Below are 21631 nucleotides of genomic sequence, written 5' to 3' on the forward strand. Positions count from 1 at the left end.
TTTTCATATAAAAACAAAGAAAATCATTAACTTTAGAATAAAGCAGTGTATTACACATTGTATTTATGGGCTCTGGTATTGAGAAAGAGACATACATTCTAACCTTCAATTTCTAATCTAAAATTGAGCTAATAAGTTTTTCAATATCTTTAGTGGGTGAAAAATCCATTTTCAGTATTTACATCACATAAATGTCTCATTAAGTTAATTATCCTTTCTCTCCTACATCACCAATCCAAAAACCATCCCTCCTGCAGCTAGATTATATCAGGCCAGTCTGTGTAGCCTTCCCTGACTATTCAAGTCATATTTAATGCACTGTCTTCTGATATTTCCCAGCACTTTTGTATACATCCTCATTTACTACCCATACCATTCTTGTCAATGTTTATATTTTATCTCCTAAAATTATCTTCATATCCACAGAAATATGTGCATAATCCTATTCCCTGCTTTTACACTACATATTACTTAGAGTAATACCAGACTGGGGAGTAACACATAGAACAAGTATAGCCATGCCTCACTTAAAAATGGGAATATTTCTGAAAAATGTGTTTTTAAATAATTTTGTCATTGTTTGGGCATCATGGAGTATACTCACACAAATCTAGATGGTATAGTTTACTACATGCCTAGGTTACATGGTTTAGCCTCTTGCCCCTGCAAACCTGCACAGAATGTTACTATACTAAATAGTGTAGATAACTATAACACAATGTTAACTATTTGTGTATATAAACATAGAAAAAGTAGAGTAATAGTATAAAAGATTTAAAATATGGTATACATGTATAGGGTACTTGACACAGATAACATTATTTGACTGGAACTTGCTCTAGTGAGTCACTAGGTGAGTAGTGAGAGGATGTGAAGGCCTAGGACACCATTATGCACTACTGCAGATTAATAAACATTGCTTTGCAGGCCCCACTTCTTTCCAACAGTGTCAGAAATAAAACTTCAAAACTGTCAATCATGTTCCACAAACAGAAAGGTGGACTGAACTGATTGAGCATATTAAGGAGAAACTGACTGATTAAGGCATAGATTATCATAATAGTGACTGTAAGGAGGGAATGAAATGTGATTTGAGGATCACTAAGAATAACTCAGTATGAAGAGATAAAGGAACATAGAGATTGTCATGACAATGTGGTTTTGGCTATTGCATATTAAAGCAGTGATAAGACTAAGAAACTTTGTGGTAGTGATCAAAAAGATATTTAACATGGACAGATTACATAACAGTGAGGACTCAGTATTTTGACTTTGGAAATTTGTTTTTGGTTCCATTGACTCTATTTTACACAAAGAGCTCTCTATGACATTGAATTGATGGAAAAAATAAAACACACTTATACTTTACATCATTACAACCTGAAAATACTTTTCACCATTCAGGGACAAGCCGTCTCCATACTAACACAGAAAGACTTTCCTAACAGCAGTGGCACTCAATATCTGCTACAGTAGCTGCTGTGGACCTGTGTCCTTGTCCAGGATCTTAGGTCCTCAACAAAGACTTTACACAATGTACTCTGAAGACCATCAAGCTAGATCGTAGAGGGCTGTAGTGCCCTCTGTATATTTTGCTCTGGGGAGTCAGGCATCTCTGTGCTGAAACAGATCAATGGCTGACTGATTGGGATGTAATCTGTGCTCCCAAAATTGAGGTGCTGTGAGTGAGAAGGAGTCAATTGCCAAGATTCTCAGATATAGCTCCTGTCAGAGAAAAAAAAATGCCACCTGGGCTTCTGGTCAAGATGGTGGTGTAGATACTCAGAAACTCCCACAACCATATCAAAATTACAACTAAAGTAAGCTATTGTACAATCATCACTTAGAATGGCATTGAATCTAGCTGAACAGAAGTCTTATAACTAAGGATGTAAAGAAGAAGCCATATGAAACTGATAGGAAGGGCAGAGACACAAAACAGACTGACCTAAAGTCCACATGTGGCTATTAAAAGTTGGAAGGGGTATCTCAGCTGTGGAGGTTAACCCTGAGGATCCAAGGGTCCAAGCCTCACGACAGAACTCCCAGTCCATGGTTTCACTGCTGAGATGAGAACTCCCCAAAACTTCTGATTGTGAAAACCAGCAGGGGTTGTGGCTGAGTGAGATCCAAGTTTCCTAGAGTCTCAGGCCTTCCCCTTAAAGTGCCCATACACTGACTCAGAGCTACAGTTCCATAGAAAGGAGCCAGAGACATTTGGAGATGAACTGAATTGTCTGGCTTCAGCATGATGGGCTGGAGTGATAGCTTTCTCACAGACAGAAGTGCTGGCAGAGACCATTGTTCCTTTGCTGACCCCTCTCTCCAGAGAGCTGGCAGTCAGTCTCCATATATTAGTCTCCATCAGTGCAGCTAACACTATTCACTTGACCCTGGTGATTTTCTGAGTCTCCACCCATCCCAACCTTAGGGCTCACCCAGGATATTTTTAGTGGATTTTCCATTAAAAGTGCCTGTCTTTGCTCATGCTTTACACTTTTCCAAATCTTTCAAACCAGCAGCATCTGGCCTTGTGTGCTCCATACTGCTTGCCAAGTGGCCTCAGGCCCAGTGCTAACAGCAGTCAGACTCAGTTTGCAGCTTTAATTCTTTTGGGCTTCTTCAAGTTCAACACAAGTAGTGGCCATCTGAAGATTGCTTTGTAGATTATGCCAGGTGGCCTTGGGCAAGGCACCCAGTGGGCAATCTCTACCACATCAGATTAGAAACTATCCTCCTCCACAAGAAATACACTCAAGGTGCAGATTCAGTGAGCACTAAAGCTACATTGAAATGAGCCCAGCTCCATGGGGTTGATCCCTGCATAGCAGCAGCTCTTCTCTAGTCACAGTCAGTTCTCATAGCCAAGTGGCCTGTCAATCCCTCTCAGTTACATGCCAAAAGCCATCAAGGCTCAACTACAATAGAACAATGCAGACAGCCCACATGTGTTACCCCTAGAGCACCCAGCCCAGGTGACAAGGAACCTTCATCACTGGTCCCTACAGGATACCTATTACATAAAGCCACTCTGCCAAGACTGGGATACTCAGAAACTCTACCTAATATATGGAAATAAACACAAGGGAGCTGTCAAGTTGAGGAGAGAAAGAAACAAGTTCTAAATGAAAAAAAAAAAAAAAAACAAGAGAAATCTCTGGAAGAAAACTAAATCAACTAGAGTAAGACAAAATACCAGATACAGAATTAAAAATAATGTTTATAAGGATGCTCAAGGAACTTAGTAAGAATTTCAACAGCATAAAAAAGAAAAGACATGGAAACCATAAAAAAGAACCAGTCAGAAATGAATAATACAATAATGGAAATGAAGGCTACATTACAGGGACCTAATAGTAGAGTGGATGATCAAATAAGTGATTTGGAAAATAAGAAATCAGAAAACACAGAACAGGAAAAAAATCAAAACATGAAAATAGTGTAAGGAACCTAAGGGAAAACTTCAAGTATGATACATTTGTATCATGAGTGTGTCTGGAGGAGATGACAAAGAGCAAGAAATAGAAACTCAATTTGAAAAAAATAATAATGGACAACTTCCTTAAGCTGATGAAGGAAAAAGACATAAAAGTCCAGGAAGTGCAGAGAGTCCTTAATAGGATGAACCCAAATAGGCCCACACCAAAACATACAATAATTAAAGCTCTTTAATTAATTAATTAAAGTCACAAAGGTTAAAAACAAGAGAGAATTTTAAAATCTGCAAGACTGTCAACTTATTTCTCAACAGAAACTTTGCAGGCCAGAAGGGACTGGCAATATATATTCAAAGTGATGAAAAGCAAAGACCAATAGCCAAGATAACTGCACCCAGAAAAATGACCATTTAGAAGCAAAGGACACAAAGAGCTTCCCAGAAAAAAATCTAAGGAAAAGTTAAAGTTCATCAGCACCAAATCAGTATTATAAAAGGTTAAAAGGTCTTCTTTAAGAAGAAGATCAAAATTATGAAAAATAAAAGGTCATAAATACATATGTACCAACAAATGATTCTAAAAAAATAAACAGCGCTGGCTGGTGTGGCTCAGTGAATTGAATGCTGGACTGTGAAGCAAAGGGTTGCCAGATCAATCCCCAGTCAGGGCACATGCCTGGGTTGCAGGCCAGGTACCCAGTAGGGGGCACATAAGAGCCAACCACAGATTGATGTTTCTCTCCCTCACTTTCTCTGTCCCTTCCCCTCTCCCTAAAAATAAATAAAATTTTTAAAATGACTGAAAAAAATAAACAGGCAAAACAGAAACAGAATCATATATACAAAGATCTTTTTGAAGGTTGTCAGATGGGGTCAGGAGGGGTTTGAGGGAATTGTTGAAGAGGTGAGAGGATTAAGAAGTACAAATAAGTAGTTAAAGAATGGCCATTGGAATGTAAAATACACTATTGGAAATGGAGGAGCCAAAGAACTTATAAGCGTGACCCACAGGTGTGAAAGGTGGTATAGGCATTGCCTGAGGGAGTGTGAGGGTGGGCTGGGTAGAGGAGACAAAGGGGGGAAACTGGGATGACTGTGATATTTAACATGTATAAAAAACCTCATTAACAACAAAAATGAAAATAAAAATCAATTAACAAGAAGTACAAATACAGGCTGGTAGATACAGACAACATTTTTGTCTGAAAAAGTGAAAGGATTTAGAAGTGCAAATTGGAAGTGACAGAATACTCAATGGAATGTAAAGTACGTCATAGGGAATATAGTTGACAATATTGTAATAACAATATATGGTGTCAGATAGGTACTAGATTTATCAGAGTGATCACATCCCAAGTTTTATAAAACATCTAATCATGGGGATGTATACCTAAGGCTAATATAATATTGTATGTCAACTAAAGTTAAAAAACAAATTCTCTGGAACCACATATCCTTCCTTTTCTTCCAGGAAATTCAGCTCAATTGTGATCTTAAGGGGCCACCCTCATATATGCTGTCCTTAGTTACCTGAAGCATCGTTATGTGGCACATGACTGTATTGAATGAGGTAGAGAGCACGCTTCTCACCCAAGTTTGCCATTTGTATTTGCCAAGATTCTGAACCTACTTTTTTTAACCCAATATTCTTATTCATAGAATTCTTATTCAACCTGTTTAACTTAAACACTTTTCATGACAGACAATGAATGAAGTATATGAAAAATTTCATAAAGAATTATATTTTGATATTCCTGACCTCTGAAATATGGTTCATGCCTACTATATAAAGAAGGCACTGAGGCATGGCCTTAATCCATACCATTCTATCACAAGAAGTAAGAACAATTATGAATTCACACCCCATCCATACATATACACACAGACATTATAAAACAGAAGCACAGAGACATTAAGTAAATTGTCCAAGGTCTACAGCTAATGAATGAAAATTGATCCCAGGGCTTTTGGATCTCAAAGTCCATGCAGAGAAGCTGTAGAAAAGAGAAGATTTTACACAAAGAAAATAAATGAAAAGGTGATGGTTAGTGCTCTTACTAAGGTATATTTTTAAATATATTTTATTGGTTATGCTATTACACTTGTTCCAGTTTTTTCCCCTTTCCCCTCTCCACCTGGCATCCTCCATTCTCTCCAGCAATCCCCCCTTATTTCATGTCCATAAGTCATGCATGTAAGTTCTTTGGCTACTCCACATTTACTATACTATTTTAACAACTCCCTATTTTGTACCTGTTGGGAACCGCCCTGACTGGTATCAGAAGCTGAAACCCCCGCCTAGGCTAAGGCTAAGGGAACGCCCTTGGAACCATAAGCCAGCAAGGAGACAAGGAGACAAGACCATTCCTGGCAGGAATGCTGCTTCTGCTGCTGAACCCCAAAAAGCTTGGTCGGTTGGCCAAAGACGGGTAAGATTCCCCACGGGGGGAATGACCTAAGCCAGGCACAATCACTTTGGGAGGCCCCCCAAAAGAAGGACTTTGGGGGCTGCAGCAAAAGAGGGTGACAGACCCTCGCTCCTCGGCTTTGACATAGCCTGAGTTCTCATCGTCTGGGAGAAAATCTCCTTATTGCCTTAGTCCTGTGCTAAGCCTGAAATAATGACAGGGTGGTACAGCTCTGTGCTGAAAAGGGGCGGATTCCCTGGGTGATCAGGCCTAAGAAAGAACATGTAAATTACTGTGAAACCTTCTTTGTTTAGATTGCTCTCAGTTGAATGAGAGGGGTCCAAGGAGGAAGTTTGTTCCTCAAAGTCTTACAGCTCTTTGACCCCGACTCAATAGACCACCAGAGTTCCTTGTTTTCTATAGTTCCTTACTTCCCCCTGATAAGTACTGTACTTTACCTGAATTATTATGCAAAATGAGCCCAATAAAAGCATGTATGGACGGTAAATCAAGGCCCTCCCCACTAGGGGGGGTGGCCATTCTGTCCCTACTTCCCCACAGGACCTGGTTGTCTCTGTGTATGTTTGTTTCTCGCGTGTTTTTCGGCGAGCCATCCACAGCGTTCCGCGGTCACTGCTGGCCGGTGACCCACGCGCAACATGTACCTACTAATTTGTACTTCTTATTTCTCATTTCTTCCCCTTCCCCATCCCAACTGATAATCCTCCAAATGATCTCCATATCTATGATTCCGTTTCTGTTCTGCTTTCTTGCTTGGTATTTTTTTTAGATTCAATTATTGATAGTTGTGAATTTATTGTCATTTTAATGTTCATAGTTCTGATCTTTTTATCAGTCTCTTTAAAATTTCATACAATAATGGCTTCATGACGATAAATTCCTTTAGCTTTGCCTTGTCTGGGAAGCACTTTATCTGCCTTTCAATTCTAAATGATAGCTTTGCTGGATAGAGTAATCTTGGTTGTACACACTTCCTGTTCATATTCAGTATAACTTTGAATACTTTTTGCCAATCCCTTCTAGTCTGCATAGTTTCTTTGAAATATCAGCTGACAGTCTTATGGGAACTCTGTTTAGGTAATTATGTGTTCTCTTGATGTTTTTAAGAGTCTCTCTTTATCTTTAACCTTTGGGACTTTAATTATGATGTGTCTTGGTGTGGAGCTCTTTGAGTCCAACTTGTTTGGGACTTTCTGTGCTTCCTCGACTTATAAGTTTACTTCTTTCAACAAACCAGGAAAGTTTTCTTTCAACTATTTTTTCAAACAATTTTTCAGTTTCTTGCTCTTTCTTTTCTCTTTCTGGCACCCTTATGATTTGGATGCTGGTGTGTTTGAACTTATTGCAGAGACCCTTAGCCTATCCTCATGTTTTTAGATTCTTTTTCCTTCTTGCTGTTCTGATTGAATGTTTTTTTTTTTCTCTTTCTTATGTTTCAAATCATTGATTTGATTCTTTGGTTTCATCACTCCACTGTTGGTTCCCTGTAAATTACTCTTTATTTCACTTAGTTTGACCTTCATTTCTGTATGGGTCTTTTTTATGCTGTTGAAGTATTCAGTGAAGTCCTTGAACATCTTAATAACCAGTGTTTTGAACTCTGCATCTGATAGATTGCTTATTTCCATTTCATTTAGTTTTTTTTCTGGAATTTTGTTCTGTTCTTTCACTTAGGCCATAATTTTTTTTGTCTCCTTATTTTGTCACCTTCATTGTGTTTGGTTCTGTGTATTAGGTAGAGCTGCTTTGAGTCCCTGTTTTAGTAGCATGGTCTATTGCTGAAAAGTGCACTGGTAAATTAGATGGGGCAGAGCCTTAGATACTTAACAAAGCAGGGCAACCTGCATTGCCATTCTGTGGCTCTGTGTGTGGAGGGCTCAGAGAGGGGACAATGTCTCTGCCTGGCCTTAGGAGTTTTGTCTTGGGGGAAGCTCTCCCCTGGCAAAGCCTGAGGCTATTCCACTGGTGCCCTTCCAGTTCTGCCCTGGTGCTGAAGCCCAGAAGGAGTGAATCTGCGTAAGCCCTAAGTCTGCTGTGGGGACTTTTAGAGGAGGCTCCTGAGAGTTCCACAGTTTCTTTCACTGCTCAAGTCCCCACTGGCTTTTATAATCAGATGTTATAGGGACTTTTCTTTTTGGCACTGGAACCCTGCACAGTATAGTTTGGTGTGGGGCTGGGATCTGTCTCTCTTGAGGTATTGCTCCTGAGTATTATCTACCACACATGGGTGTAGGACAGCCTATTCCACATTTCCATGCCTCTCTGTGCTTCTACATGTCTCTGCCCCTCCAAACCCATCTGGAAGAATGTGGCTTCTTTAATTCCTTGGTTGCCAGACTTGCATATAGCTCAATTTTCTGATGATTCTGGGTAATATTTCTTTTGTAGCCATGGTGTAATTTTTTCTGTGGCTGTGTGAAGAAGCAAGCTGTGTTTACCTCCAACTTCCTTAACACCTCCAACTTCCCTAAAAGATTTATTAATAAAAATTTCCTAATGGTCTTAAAATAATAAAGAACAAGAGATACATAAACTGAGTGTGAGTGGCTTGCAAAGAGTTTAAAATGGCACAAACAGAACACAACACAGGGGTCTTCTGCCTTCTTATTTTTTAATTGACTGTCATAACTATAAGATGTATTACGAGAACCTTATAGTAATCACACAGTAAAGCCTATAATGGATAACAAGTGATAAAAAGAAAAGAATCAAAGCATGCCACTATGAACACTCATTAGATCACAAAGAAAGAACAGCTTTTTTATTATTTTCTCCTTTCTTTCTCTCTCTTTCTTTTCTTTTTTTATAGTTTCAAGTGGAAAACAGGGTTTTTAAAATATATTTTATTGATTATGCTATTAGAATTGTCCCATCTCTCTCCTTTATTCCCTTCCACCTTGCAGTGCCTGCTCCTACCCACATTCCCCCCTCCCCTTACTTCATGGCTATGGGTCATACATATAAGTTCTTTGGCTTCTACATTTTTTATAATATTCTTAACATCCCCTGGCCATTTTCTACCTACTATTTATGCTTCCTATTTCCTGAAACTTTTCCCCCATTCTTCTCCCTCACCCTCCCCAATGATAACCCTCCATGTGATCTCCATTTCTGTGATTCTGTTCCTGTTCTAGTTGTTTTCTTAGTTTGTTTTTGTTTTGTTTTGTTTGTTTAGGTTCTGTTGTTGATAATTGTGAGTCTGTTGTAATTTTACTGTTCATAGTTTTTGATCTTCTCCTTTTCCTTGGATAAATTCCCTTAACATTTCATATAATAAGGGCTTGCTGATGATGAACTCCTTTAACTTGACATTATCTGGGAAGCACTTATCTGTCCTTCCATTCTAAGTGATAGCTTTGCTGGATAGAGGAATCTTGGATGTAGGTCTTTCCCTTTCATGACTTGGAATACTTCTTTCCAGCCCCTTCTGGCCTGCAAGGTTTCTTTTAAGAAATCAGCTGATAGTTTTACGGGAACTCCTTTGTAGGTAAGTGTCTCCTTTCCTCTTGCTGCCTTTAAGATTCTCTCCTTATCCCTAACCTTGGGTAATGTAATTATGATGTGCTTTGCTGTGTGCTTCCTTGGGCCCAGCTTCTTTGGGAATCTCTAAGCTTCCTGAACTTACTGGAAGTCTATTTCCTTTGCCAGATTGGGGAAGCTCTCCTTCATTATTTCTTCAAATAAGTTTTCAGTTTCTTGCTCTTCCTTTTCTCCTTCTGGCATCCTTATGATTTAGATGTTGGAATGTTTAAAGTTCCAACATTTAAATGCAGTACATCCAAGAGATTACTAAGCTTCTCCTCATTCTTTTGAGTTCTTGTTTCTTCATTCTGTTCTGGCTAAAAGTTTATTTCTTCCTTCTGATCCAAACCATTGATTTGATTCCTGGTTTCCTTCCCATTCCCTATGCATTTTTAAAATTCTCTTTTAATAGCCTTCATTCTTTCCTCTACTTTGCAATCATACTCACCCATTTCTGTAAGCATCCTGATTACCAGTCTTTTCAACTGTGCATCTGATAGGTTGGATATCTATGTTTTAGTTGTATTTTTTCTGGAGCTTTGATCTATTCTTTCATTTGCATCATTTTTTGTCTTGGCAAACCTGTTATGTAGTAAGGGACAGAACCGTAGGTATTGCCAGGGCAGGGGAAGCCATGTTGTTGCGTTGTGGCACTGTACATGGGGGAGGGTTCCAAAAGGGAACAGTGCTGCTTGCTCAGCTCTTGGACAGCTTGAATTTAGTCACTTCCTCCACTACCCACAAGCAAACTGGCCCTTCTAGTGCTGATTCCTGGGTGGGTGGGTTTGTGTATTTTCTAGGACCCTGTGTGTCTCTCCAATGAACTCTCCTGTGAGGATGGGAGTTTCTTCTGCTTCTGCAATCCCCACAGGTTTTTTTTTTTTCAATCAGAGGTTTGGAGGCTTTATTTCCCTGTGCTGGAACCCTGGGTTGCTTGGTCTGTCTTGCTCCCCAGTTGTTCCTCCCATTTTATCCACACATGAATGTTGGACTGCTTGCTTCTCCAGCAACCACCTTGCCCAGCCCCTTAGCCATCACCTTGCCTACTTTGGTCCTCCAGCTGCCACCTTACCATGAGCACTCTCCACCCTGGCTGCCTGTCTCCACCCCTCCTACTCATCTGGATGAATGTTTCTTCTTTAACTTGTTGGTTGTAGGGCTTCCATACAGTTAAATTTTCTGGCAGTTTTGGTTGTTTTTGTTTTTAAATTTGTTGTTTTCCTTCTTTTGGTTGTGCAAGGAGGCACAGTGTATCTACCTATGCCTCCATTTTGGCTAGAAGTTCTTCTGAATTCTTGTATAAGAGCTTTTCATACTATATACTTTATTAAAACAGATATTGTTGTACAGACTATCACAGGCAATTCTGACATGAGGATTTTTAAATCAGTATGCTTCCTTTACAACCTATTTATAATTGGACTACTCATTATTTTATTCTATAATGATTTTACCTATATAATAGTTTATGTAGGTAATACTATTTTCTAAGTATATATCTGAGTTGACAAACATCAGTTCTAAATGTATTTCTATTCTGTCTACAAATCCCCATCCAACTATGGATAGTACCATTTTAGTCACTATGGAAGCTCCTTCTCTTACCAGAGTTTCAACTTGTTTTTGAGGCCTGAGTATGTTCATAAAAATAAGGACTAATTTTTTCCAATTCAGTATATCATTATGACCATTGATTTTAGTTTTTGAAATTCAGCATTATTGTAGTATAATTTATATAATATAAACTATATTCCTTTTAAGGACATAATGTGATTTTGGACAGATTATTTTGGACAAATGTATGCTGTAGAATAGCACCCTCAAGATGCAGAACATTTCCATCACCCCAGAATGTCCCTTTATGTCCTTTGCACTCAATTTCTTTCCACCTGCTCCTCAGAGAAACAGTGATATTATTTCTGTGAAACTCATTAGTTGTTCCTATTGTAGAACTTTATATAATTGGAATCATAGAATATGTATTCTATTGTATATGGCTACTTTTACTATAATATGAGCATAGTGTTTTCATCAAGGTCATTACATGTATCAGTAATTTTCTCCTTTTTTTATTGCCAAGTGGTATCACTGTGTATGCTTTTAACATGATTTGTTTACTCATGCAAGTACCTGTAAATATATATTTGGAATGTTTCTAAGTTTTCAGTATCTTCATTTTGAGGACACAGTAGGCCCTTGCTATGTAATGTTTCCCTACTTAGCTTCCCAAGGTCAATGCTTGGTTCCACATCCTCAGGCTGACTGCCCAGCCATCCTTTCTGTGGCTCAAATGCCACTTCAGCCTGTTTCAGCTCAGTGGTATGTGACCTTGGCTTATAGAGAAATCCTCATGTGAAGCACTTACCATTTCAGAAATAAATGAATAAGCATAAATGTATAAAGGAAGCAATGTACCTGCAATTTCTGTTTTCTTCCCTACAACAAGTCTCCCTGTGGCAAGAAGCACATTATTTTGCTGCAAACTGGTCAGGTAGGTAGCAAAGTAAATATAACAACACCCAGAGAAAACCCTTAGATTAAAATTTACACAGTAAATTTTATTCTAATTAAAAATAAATGTAACAGTCTAGGGAACAGGGAGAAACCGTTTTGCTCACATGTCAAAATGTAAGTTCATTTTTAATAGTAAAGAGCTTTAAAATAACAGTAATACAGCCATTAATATTTAATTTAGATGTATCCTGCACTTATGCCTATGTGTACATACACAAACACACACTGAAAATTTTATTAAGTCTGGATTATTATTCTCATTGGGAAAAAAGGAAATAATCCTACCAGTAATTTTAGTAAATAAATTGATAATATTGAAAGGCTAATAGGCATTTTATTATCAGGCCATCTTCCATCAACCATATCTATGAAATAAATTGGTTATGTTGAGTTTTTTGTGGGGACCAACAATTGAACATGTACTTACTAAAAATGGTGACATCATTGGCCTTCCTGGTCTCCTCTGTCTTCAATTTAACATCCTCCAATATTTCATGAAGTACTTTCCTAATTAATTTGTTCTCCTTAACAATTACCACACTGTATCATCATCCCAGTAACATACTGTGTTTGATGTTTGTCTTCTTTCCTTGAATGTGAAGTCATGAAGGCAAGGAGCCACTGCCTGTTTAGACTACATCCCTGGCACCTACCACAGTCTAACACAGTGTCTAACATGGAGTATGTCACTTGCAAAATGAATGAATGAATGAGATGCACGAGGAGGATTCTCACAAAAGAAAAATTTAACTAGATAATACAGAAAAAAACAACCTTGGCTAGTTGTTTGATTTTTAATTTAGAAATATTTAAATTAAAAATAATATTAACAAATAACATTGTGCATTTAACAATGTGCCAGATAATGTTCTGTGGCAGTTTCCACATTTTTATTCACTTAATGCTGAAAGGTGTGTAGCTATATATTATTAATTAAATTATTTTACAAATAGAGAAACCAAATAATGAGAAAGCTCAATACCTTGCCCCAAATGAAAAGTTAATAAGCTAAGTCAGATGTTCTGATTCCAGAGCCTGAGCCATTAGTCTCTACAGTGTTCCCACAAAGATGTCACAGGTGGGCACAGGTAACCAGGTTCTTCATGATTGGGACAAAGAATTGAACTGAACACCCAAAGTTTATAGCAGAGAACATGGGAGCAGGCCAACTCCAAGCAGAGATTGACCTCATGGGCTGGAGGGACTCTATTCTTATAGGGCGGATCCTTCCTGGCTAGTTTTGGTGGGCTTTTACTGAGCATGTACAAGTAGTTGTATTACTTCAAAGCTACTGCACATGTGGTCTCCCATGATCCTCCCCAACTGGCTACCAGGGAAGAGGGTCCCACAATACTACCAAATTGACCCCCATTTCTCCTGGGGTCCCCCTGTACTAGGTTCATCTTTCCCTTTACCAGATAATTATAGCTCTCCATGTTAGGGATTGGTGAAAAGGAAAGGAATTATTTATTCAAGTTATACATACTTAAGAGTAATGACTTAATAATGTCTTTGTTAAAATCCCAGAGTCCCTTAAAACACCCACAAACACACACAGTCTTTCCTTCCCCCCTTTGCCCAGTCTGGTGTACCATATCTCAGGGAAAGAAATAGAAGTCCATGGTTCAGGCAGCTCCCAGTTCTTTCCAGTAATCCATGCTCGGCTGGTAGGCCTTCCTCGGTTCTCAGAACCATTGACTGTGTTGCCTGGATTTCCAGCTAAAGCCGTGTGGTGATTCTTCTGATGGCTGCGGGGGCGGGGGGTGTCTCCTTGTGCCAAAAGTGCATGATTCTCTCTCCACTGCCACAGCCACATGGCTCCCTCCTTACTTGGCTGCAGAAGTCTCCACTCAGCCAAAACCACATGGTTCTCTCCAATGGACGCCAAGTCTGGGTTTAAATATCCTTCTAGTTTTACTGGGCTGCCATCCATGAGTCTGCTCAGGGGTGGCCCCATGTTGTGGAGCCAATCATCTCCAAGCTCTCATGCAGGTGCTATAACTAGGGGGAGTTGCCTTCCAGTTACATCTTGGGGGGAAGTTCCTTCTATCCCCCTGGCTCAGAGCATGGCCACAGCTATTTAACATATCTATGCAACCAGTTAAAGGTTATAGATATGTTAAATGACCACACCAGAGGTTAGCTGCAAAGGTTAGTTGCTATTCAAAGCAGCTCTGAATGGCCCTGCTCCATGTGTCCCTTCCCCCAAAACTTACACCTGTGGTAGAGGGTGACCACATCCTATATATCTTTCTAATATTTCCTGGACACCTTGAGTTCTGGACCTCATTACAAATCCTTCTTTTGGGGACCCTCTAGCTGCACCCTCCTACAAAGAGAACCATCTGAAAATAGACTTTCAGATAAGGAGATATTTGGCTCTATTGGTACCTTCTCTTGTGCTTCCAGACTGCAGAACTGTGAAGAAAAAATCATTTTTTTTATAAGCCACCCAGTCTGTGGTATTTTTTAATAGCACCATGTATAGATGAAGACACCAATGGAAGAGTTACTTTTCCAGATTATACTTCCTAACAAATGAGATATTCGTTATTGTGTAAGTTTAATTATATACACACTTTCTTATTCCTTTCTTAGTCTCTAAGCTCCACTCCCTACCTATCATGACCTGATCTAAAAGCTGGTGAAGAAATTTCCTGAGGATATACTTATTCCCTGATGCTTTTTAAGTTTAAGCAATCTGATTACTACTATGAAGAAAAAGCATAGGCATGCATTTCCATGAGTAGCTGGTGCTTCTTTATATGGAAACGCAGCCTGCTAAAAAGGAAGTTTGAACATACTTTCACTTTCACATTGCACGTTAAAGACAAGAAAGAAAAGCCATGGAAAATGCGGGTGAGTTTTTGTTTTTTACAGCCTAAAAGGGCATGCCTTGGGGAAAAAAAAATGAAAGTAACTGGCTTTTTGGAAACCATAATTAGGTTCTGTGAACGTTTAAGTGAGCAGCAATGAGGGAGAGGGAAGAAAGAGGAGGGAGACAAAGGTAAGTACAGATGGGACCCAGGAGACTTTCATAGCTTTTGGAAAAGAAAGGCAAAGGCCACAAGGAACTGGGACATTACTTGTATTCTGATGGCATTTTGCAATCTTAATTGGATTATCCCTATAAAATAAGTACTAGAGCAGCTGTTGTACCCATGGAAAAGAGACTACCATTTGTTTCATTCTTTTATTTTGCCGAGGAGAATAAACATGTGTCACTGTAAGGGTGATGTCTGGTTTTTGGGCATTAACTTAGAGACAGCAAATCTCAGAATCCAGGCAATACTGTGAGCATACATGGATAATACTGAGGGAGAATAAGTGATGTGCATATTCTCAGTATGAGTGAACTGTGTGGAGGGGGACATCTAATCGATTAAGTCTAAAGGAGGCCCTTCCCTGTTCCTGACATGAGAGGAAATGATGTTGTTTTAGTGACTTGAGGAATCTTTGTGCTTCAAACAGACAGGTTTCTGAAGTCAAAGAGGAGGGATTTTATACAATCGGTGACTACGGGCACGATAAATGGCTTGTTGGATGGATTACTAGAGGAAAGAGTACTGAACCAAGAGGAGATGGAGAAAGTAAGAAGAGAAAATTACACAGCTATGGATAAAGCCCGAGATTTGATTGATTCAGTCATTCGGAAAGGGCACCAGGCAAGCCAAATATTTATCAATCAAATTGTTGAAGTTGACCCTCAACTTGCACACAATCTGGGATTATCCTAAGGTAAGGTCAACAACTCAAACTGGAGTTCATGTAGATCCTGTGCCTTTGTACCTGCTTTCTTCTGTGTCTGATTGTATGTCTGACTTCTTCATTGGCCATGTTAGTTTGCAGACAACTTCTTTACATCTGGCTTCAAGGCCCCATTTCTAAAGATTTGGCACTGTTGTATGTCATCTGTGTCTTTACTCTTAGGTCTTATTCCTTCAGACTCAGTATTACTTTTTGGCTTAAAACTCATCTCCCACCCTAAGTGTGCAATAGCTCAGTTGTTGAAGTTCATGACAATAGTCTGAAAAACTTCACACTGCATTCTATATCACTCTTGGCATGGCATATTATTAAATTCTTTAGTTAACTAAAAAAGTTAGTTAAATGTAGTGATCCTTAGAAACTTATACAGTTATCTGACATGAAGACTTAAGGCCTGTATTAAAATAATTTTTATAGTTTCTCACCCAAATGTTGTTTCCTAGGAGTAATAAAATATATTTCATGATGGTGAAGCACTCAGAGAATAATTCAATGATTACAGAAAACTAGGTTTTTAAAAGTGGACTCTCCTCTAATTGTCCTCTGCATTTTCTTTTGAGTAACATTGTCTGCTAGCATGGTCTAGGCTGTAGGCTACTGTGAAAGGCCCACTTCTCCTATGGCTATTCTTCTAAATCCCTGGTACAGGACCTACACAAATGACCTGCTTCCTCTATAGTCCCTTATTCCCTCCACGCAGCAGAGACAGGAGCACAGGTGGATTCCCAGCAACTTTTATGCTTCTCTTTTATGCTTTCTATGTGCAATGAGAGGGAAAAGTCGTTCTTTGAAAGCAAAAAGACATTTTTCCTAGGGACTAGGAAAGGCTATGCATGTCTTACTGACAAGGAAATGCCATCTATGGGTATTAACACTCCTTCCAAAGTAAAGACAATAAATAACTATGAAAGTTCAAAATAATTGTCTTTTCTCCATTGCCCTATTCCTTTCAATTCCTAGTCCTTGAATTTCAGAGGTACTTGTGTACCCACTGTGTAACTCTAACACCCAGAGTCAACCTCGCCTCTTGTCAAACGTTGCCTCCTCAGTCAGGGTTGTTACAGACTGGTCTCTGCCTCATCTACTTGCCAATTTTTTTAAGGACTGCACAATATGGCAATTACATGTCATATTTGAGAGACTCTAATGGGAGAGATCTTTCTAAAAGAAAGTTCTTGGCATGTATACTACTGCCAAAACAAAGCCACTTCCAGAAAGTGTTCTTGAACTTATTGATGGTCAATTTTCTCCAGCAGTCTAGATGTGAAGGATGGGACAAGTTGCAGCCTGTTAACTTGGGGTTGACATTTTCTGGGAAGCCTATGGTTTTCCCTCATTCAGTGTAGGTAAATAGACCACATTGTATCTATGAAAATCTTGTCTTCAATAGGAACTACGTAATCAGAATCAAGAGTATTTTACATTTGTTAGCTCCTGGCAATTCTTAAAATTTGTGGAAAAAGCTTCTCTAGTGTGTATTGTTATATTGAGATCTTTATAAAATCTCAAAAAAATTTAAATTTAATTTTTGAAATTGACAATCATAATGAATCGTGACCTCAGATGGTACATTATAAGTTTGATTGATTTAATGAACCAAATAGAGTTATTGAGGCTTTTCAATGTTTTTCTCGGAGCGTGACTCTGAGTAGGGCAAATGCAGATTACAGTGACTGTGATCAGGGTTCCTTTCACAGGCATCAATCTATAGTGTCCCAACTGGGCCACCAGAACAGTCATGAAAAAGAGCCTGGGAATAAAGGCAAGACAGATTCGTGTTTACATCCTGGCTCTACCACTTTCCTATTCTCTGGCACTTAGGAAATTGACTTACCAGTGATTGAGGGTAGACCAGTGAGTTACTTCATCATCATTTTCTGCTGTGATAAATCTTGGCAAGGCTAACTGTCAAAGTTCAGGTGCCTTTTCTTAGTCCAAGTCAGCTCTGACTTAGACAACTTCACTTTGCACATACCTTTTACATAGTAGTGATCACCTCAGGAGCCACCTTGAAACACACACATTAAGAGAATTCTTGATTCTGTGGCTGATGGAATCTCAGCTCCACCTCATTGTACAATGCAGAAATGAAAGAATTCATTGTAGGCACTCTTTTGCTCTGCCTCAATTGTTAAAGTCTAATAATACATGTGGAGAGGCTTTTGTTTCCCAGTAAAAATTGTGGTTCCAGGTAAATCACATTTTGAACAGGATTGCAATGTGTGGAAATTGTTTTCAATAGGGAGTTTCAAATACATTTAGATCGTATTCTTCAGAGATGATATGTGACTATTTTAATGCCTTTTATCTTTTCTTAAATTCACAATAAGGAAATTATTATACTACACAAGACTACCAAGCAGAGATTCTTCCTTTTCCAGGGATGGTATGTTCAAAGGAACATTTTTGAACCTATTCTTCCTTGATGTTAACTACAGATTTGTGTGACAAACGTAGAGAGGATACAATGGGCAATTTTCCTGGCTTGATCATACGCCTTTTTTCTTTTTGCCTACGTTGCTTTCTCAGAGTAATTCTTAAAGTTTCACTACCATGTTTATACTAATAAATTGTGAATCTGTGTCTTATGTTCTGACTACCCACTTGAATGCCATACTTCACTACTGTAGTGCCTGCTGAACATATGCACTCATCTCTAACAGACCCCATTGTTTATAAATATCGAGAGCTGGATTTGCATTTATTCTTTCCCATACATTGCTCCTCCTTTGGTTTTCACTATTTGGTTAGTGGTGCCACCATCACCAAGTTATTCCAACCAAAACCCTAAATTAGCTCTTTATCTTTTTCTTTTCCCTCACACCTTTCAAGCAGTGGCCAAATTTTATTGATTCCACTCTCAAGTCCAGATCCATCTATCCACTTCTAATTTTATTATTATAGATCTGAGACCCTACTCCCACAGGCCCCTGTGACTCATAGTCATGACTCTCATTATATTTTCTTTTGAGTTTTAAGAAATGAAATTCATCATTGTCCCTCAATAGGCTTTAAGCTTTATGAGAAAATTGGGCATCTTTGACTTATTCATAAGAACGATCCCATCTAACAGTAATTGACTCATAGTGTGCATGTAATGAACATTTGTCAAAATACAATTTTACTGAATAATTTCATCAAAATTGCTACTATTTGCTACACCATTAGAACAATATTTAGCATATGGCCACTGTGTCACAAACCTTGATCTATAGATTGTTTCAAGTGTAACTAGCAAGACAAAGAAGGTTCCTGTTTTTATATACAAGTTATGAATGACTAAGTATTTAAGAATCCCCACCACCAGTTAAAGTTAGCCAAGAATTTAAGGATGAATATAACCCAACACACACCCATATCAGTTAAGATGATATGGAATGCTGTAACAATTCAAACACTTTTCTTCAAATTAGCTAGATGTTTCTCATAATTTATTTTTATTTTTTATTAATGTTCAAATACAGTTGTCTCCATTTATGGCATGGATTTAATAGAAGCCTATGCCTCATTTGTGAGTAGGCAAACTTCATCAGCACACACCTCTCCACCAAGTACAAACTCAGATGCCTGTAAAAATGCCCAAACAACTGTGGTCTCAACCATCAAATAATGGCATTGGAAGAAATATGGAAAATCATTGGCGAGAGATTGTGCTGGGCTCGGCCTGGATATGTCACACCATCCTGCCTGCATTCCTTGTCTTGAACTCAGTCACATGGCCAAACCAAACTGCTAGGGTGGTTGGCAGCACAGACTAGCTGTGTGTGCAGGAAGAAGAAGACAGAATGTTGTTGAATAGCTCGCCAATCTCTGCCACAAACATTTAAATGCAAATATTTCATTTCACACAGTATTGAAGGTGGCCCAAGGAAATCCCAGGTCCAAGATGACAAGGAAGACCTAAAAAATGTCTCAGGCCTCTACTCTGAAAAAATGGTCTCAGATTTTTTGAATCTTGACAAAGTCAGTATTGCTAGATTCCTTATTAGCAAACATTATTTTTGTATGAATCCAGCTTCTTACTAAATAATCATTGTTTTATTTGTCCTAGAAAAGTATTTTACCCATAATTCTCAAATTATTTCATCAGAAAGTGACTCTTTTCTCTTAAAGTAAGAAGACCTTAGATTTGGAAAAATTTTGAGGCCAAGGAAGTCAATATGTCATCAAACTTAGAAATTTCTGTAATAAATCTACTAAGGGTGGTTATCCCATGCATGCTTTCTTAGGTAATTCAGTAGATGGGACATTCATTATAAACAAAGGCCCTATTCCTTTATAAGAAAAATTAACTCCAGTATAATCCAACTCTTTCTCTTTGATGTTTTCATTGTTCTCCAGACCTGTATATCAAGAAATAGAGTATTCTTTCCTCTCTTCCTCCTAATGATGATTTCTATAGTTTTGTCCAATATATTTATTGTAATTATCTTTAACTTTACCCACAGTAACCCTATTTCATGTTGGCTGGGCAAATACACTATCATTTCTTCAAATTTCCCTTCTAAATTGAATATAACTTTCCTTTGCAAATACTTTAGTTTTTGACAGATCATCCAAATATTGAGAAAAAATATTTATTTTGATAGAGGTTATGTTACTTCTTTAACAAGTACATCACACTGTTGGATGGTGTTAAACTTGTAATAAAATAAACCCTAAAAGCTTTACTTATATAAACCACTGTGAAATCTCTTCCTCATATATTTATATAATCTATGTTTAGTGTCATGAGTCTATCTAGTGTGCTTCTTGATTTTAGTATTTATTAGTCTGTTCATAGTGATTCTAGTTAATCCATTTAATATTCTTTATTCTCCTCCCCATATATACATACAGTAGAGAGATCCTGAAGAACAGAAAAAAACTCTTCATTCTGCCCTTTCTTCTTTTCATCTCTAATGCCTACTGTCAGGTCTATTAATTATGTAAGTAAATAAATGGATATATAGGTTTAAAAAATTAGATATACATTAATTACCCTCTACCTCCATTAATTTTATTATTAATTTTAAGGCAATTGAAATAAATTTATATCTTGAACAAGAAGTACAGAAACAGACTCAGATACAGAGAAATATTTGTTGCCAGATGGAAGGAGGGTTGGGAGGGTGGGTAAAAGAGTTGAAAGGATTTAGAAGTTCAGTTTGTTGTTACAGAGTAATCCTTGGGCTATAAAGCAAAGCACAGAAAATATAGTTGAGAATATTGTAATATCTATATAGGGTATCAGGTGGGTACTGGATTTCTCAGGGTGAACATAACCCAAGTTATATAAACATCTAATCATCGGGATGTACACCTAAAACTAATATACTATTGTATGTCAACTATAATTTTTTAAAAAAATTTGCCTGCAAGCATGTATTCTTCCATTTCTTACAGGAAATTCAGCTTTGTTATAATCTTCAGGGACAACCCTCATGCATGGTGCTCATTTTTCACTGAAGCGTCATTATGTGGCACATGACTCGACTGAATGAGGAGGAGAGCACGCTTCTCACCCAAGCTCTGCAATTTGTGTTTGCCAAGTTTCTGAACCAACTATTTCTTTTAACCTGGTCTTCTTATTCATAAAATGAAAGCAGTGTATATTTAACCTGTTTAATGGACACATTTTTCATGGCAGATAATGAAATAAAGCATATGAAAATTTTGAAGCAATTGACAAAGAAGTATGTTTTGCCATTCCAAGCTTCAGAAATATGGCTCATTACTACTATACACAGCAGACACTGTGGTGTGGTCTTACTCATACCATTCTATCACAAAAAGTTAGAATAATTATGAATCCTCATCCCACCTATATACACACACACACACACACAGATGAGATAACAGAAGCACAAAAATATTAAATAAATTGCCAAAAGTCTTTACATAATGAATGGAATTTGATCCCAAGGTTTTGTTTCTCAAAGTCCATTCTGATAAGCAGCATGAAAAAGAAGGTTTTAGACAA

General features: G+C 38.1%; 1 protein-coding gene across 4 annotated transcripts; it reads left to right on the forward strand.

Moving 5' to 3' along the window:
* The first annotated feature begins 14653 nt into the window (after positions 1–14653).
* On the forward strand, positions 14654–21326 carry CARD16 (caspase recruitment domain family member 16). Of its 4 annotated transcripts, XR_004903834.1 has the most exons (4): positions 14654–14760; positions 15373–15639; positions 20509–20597; positions 21055–21326. XR_004903834.1 is itself a non-coding variant. In XM_036028637.1 (3 exons), exons 1-2 carry the CDS (start codon positions 14748–14750, stop codon positions 15636–15638), a joined length of 279 nt encoding a protein of 92 aa, XP_035884530.1. In that variant the 5' UTR covers positions 14654–14747; the 3' UTR covers position 15639; positions 21055–21326. The 4 variants fall into 4 exon arrangements, 3 of the variants coding, with proteins under 3 accessions (XP_035884530.1, XP_035884531.1, XP_035884532.1); XM_036028637.1 differs by lacking the exon at positions 20509–20597; XM_036028638.1 differs by lacking the exon at positions 20509–20597 and having other exon boundaries at positions 21082–21326.
* Positions 21327–21631: the final 305 nt, after the last annotated feature.

This window comes from Phyllostomus discolor, chromosome 6 (assembly GCF_004126475.2).
Source record: "Phyllostomus discolor isolate MPI-MPIP mPhyDis1 chromosome 6, mPhyDis1.pri.v3, whole genome shotgun sequence".
NCBI classification, from domain to species: Eukaryota; Metazoa; Chordata; class Mammalia; order Chiroptera; family Phyllostomidae; genus Phyllostomus; species Phyllostomus discolor.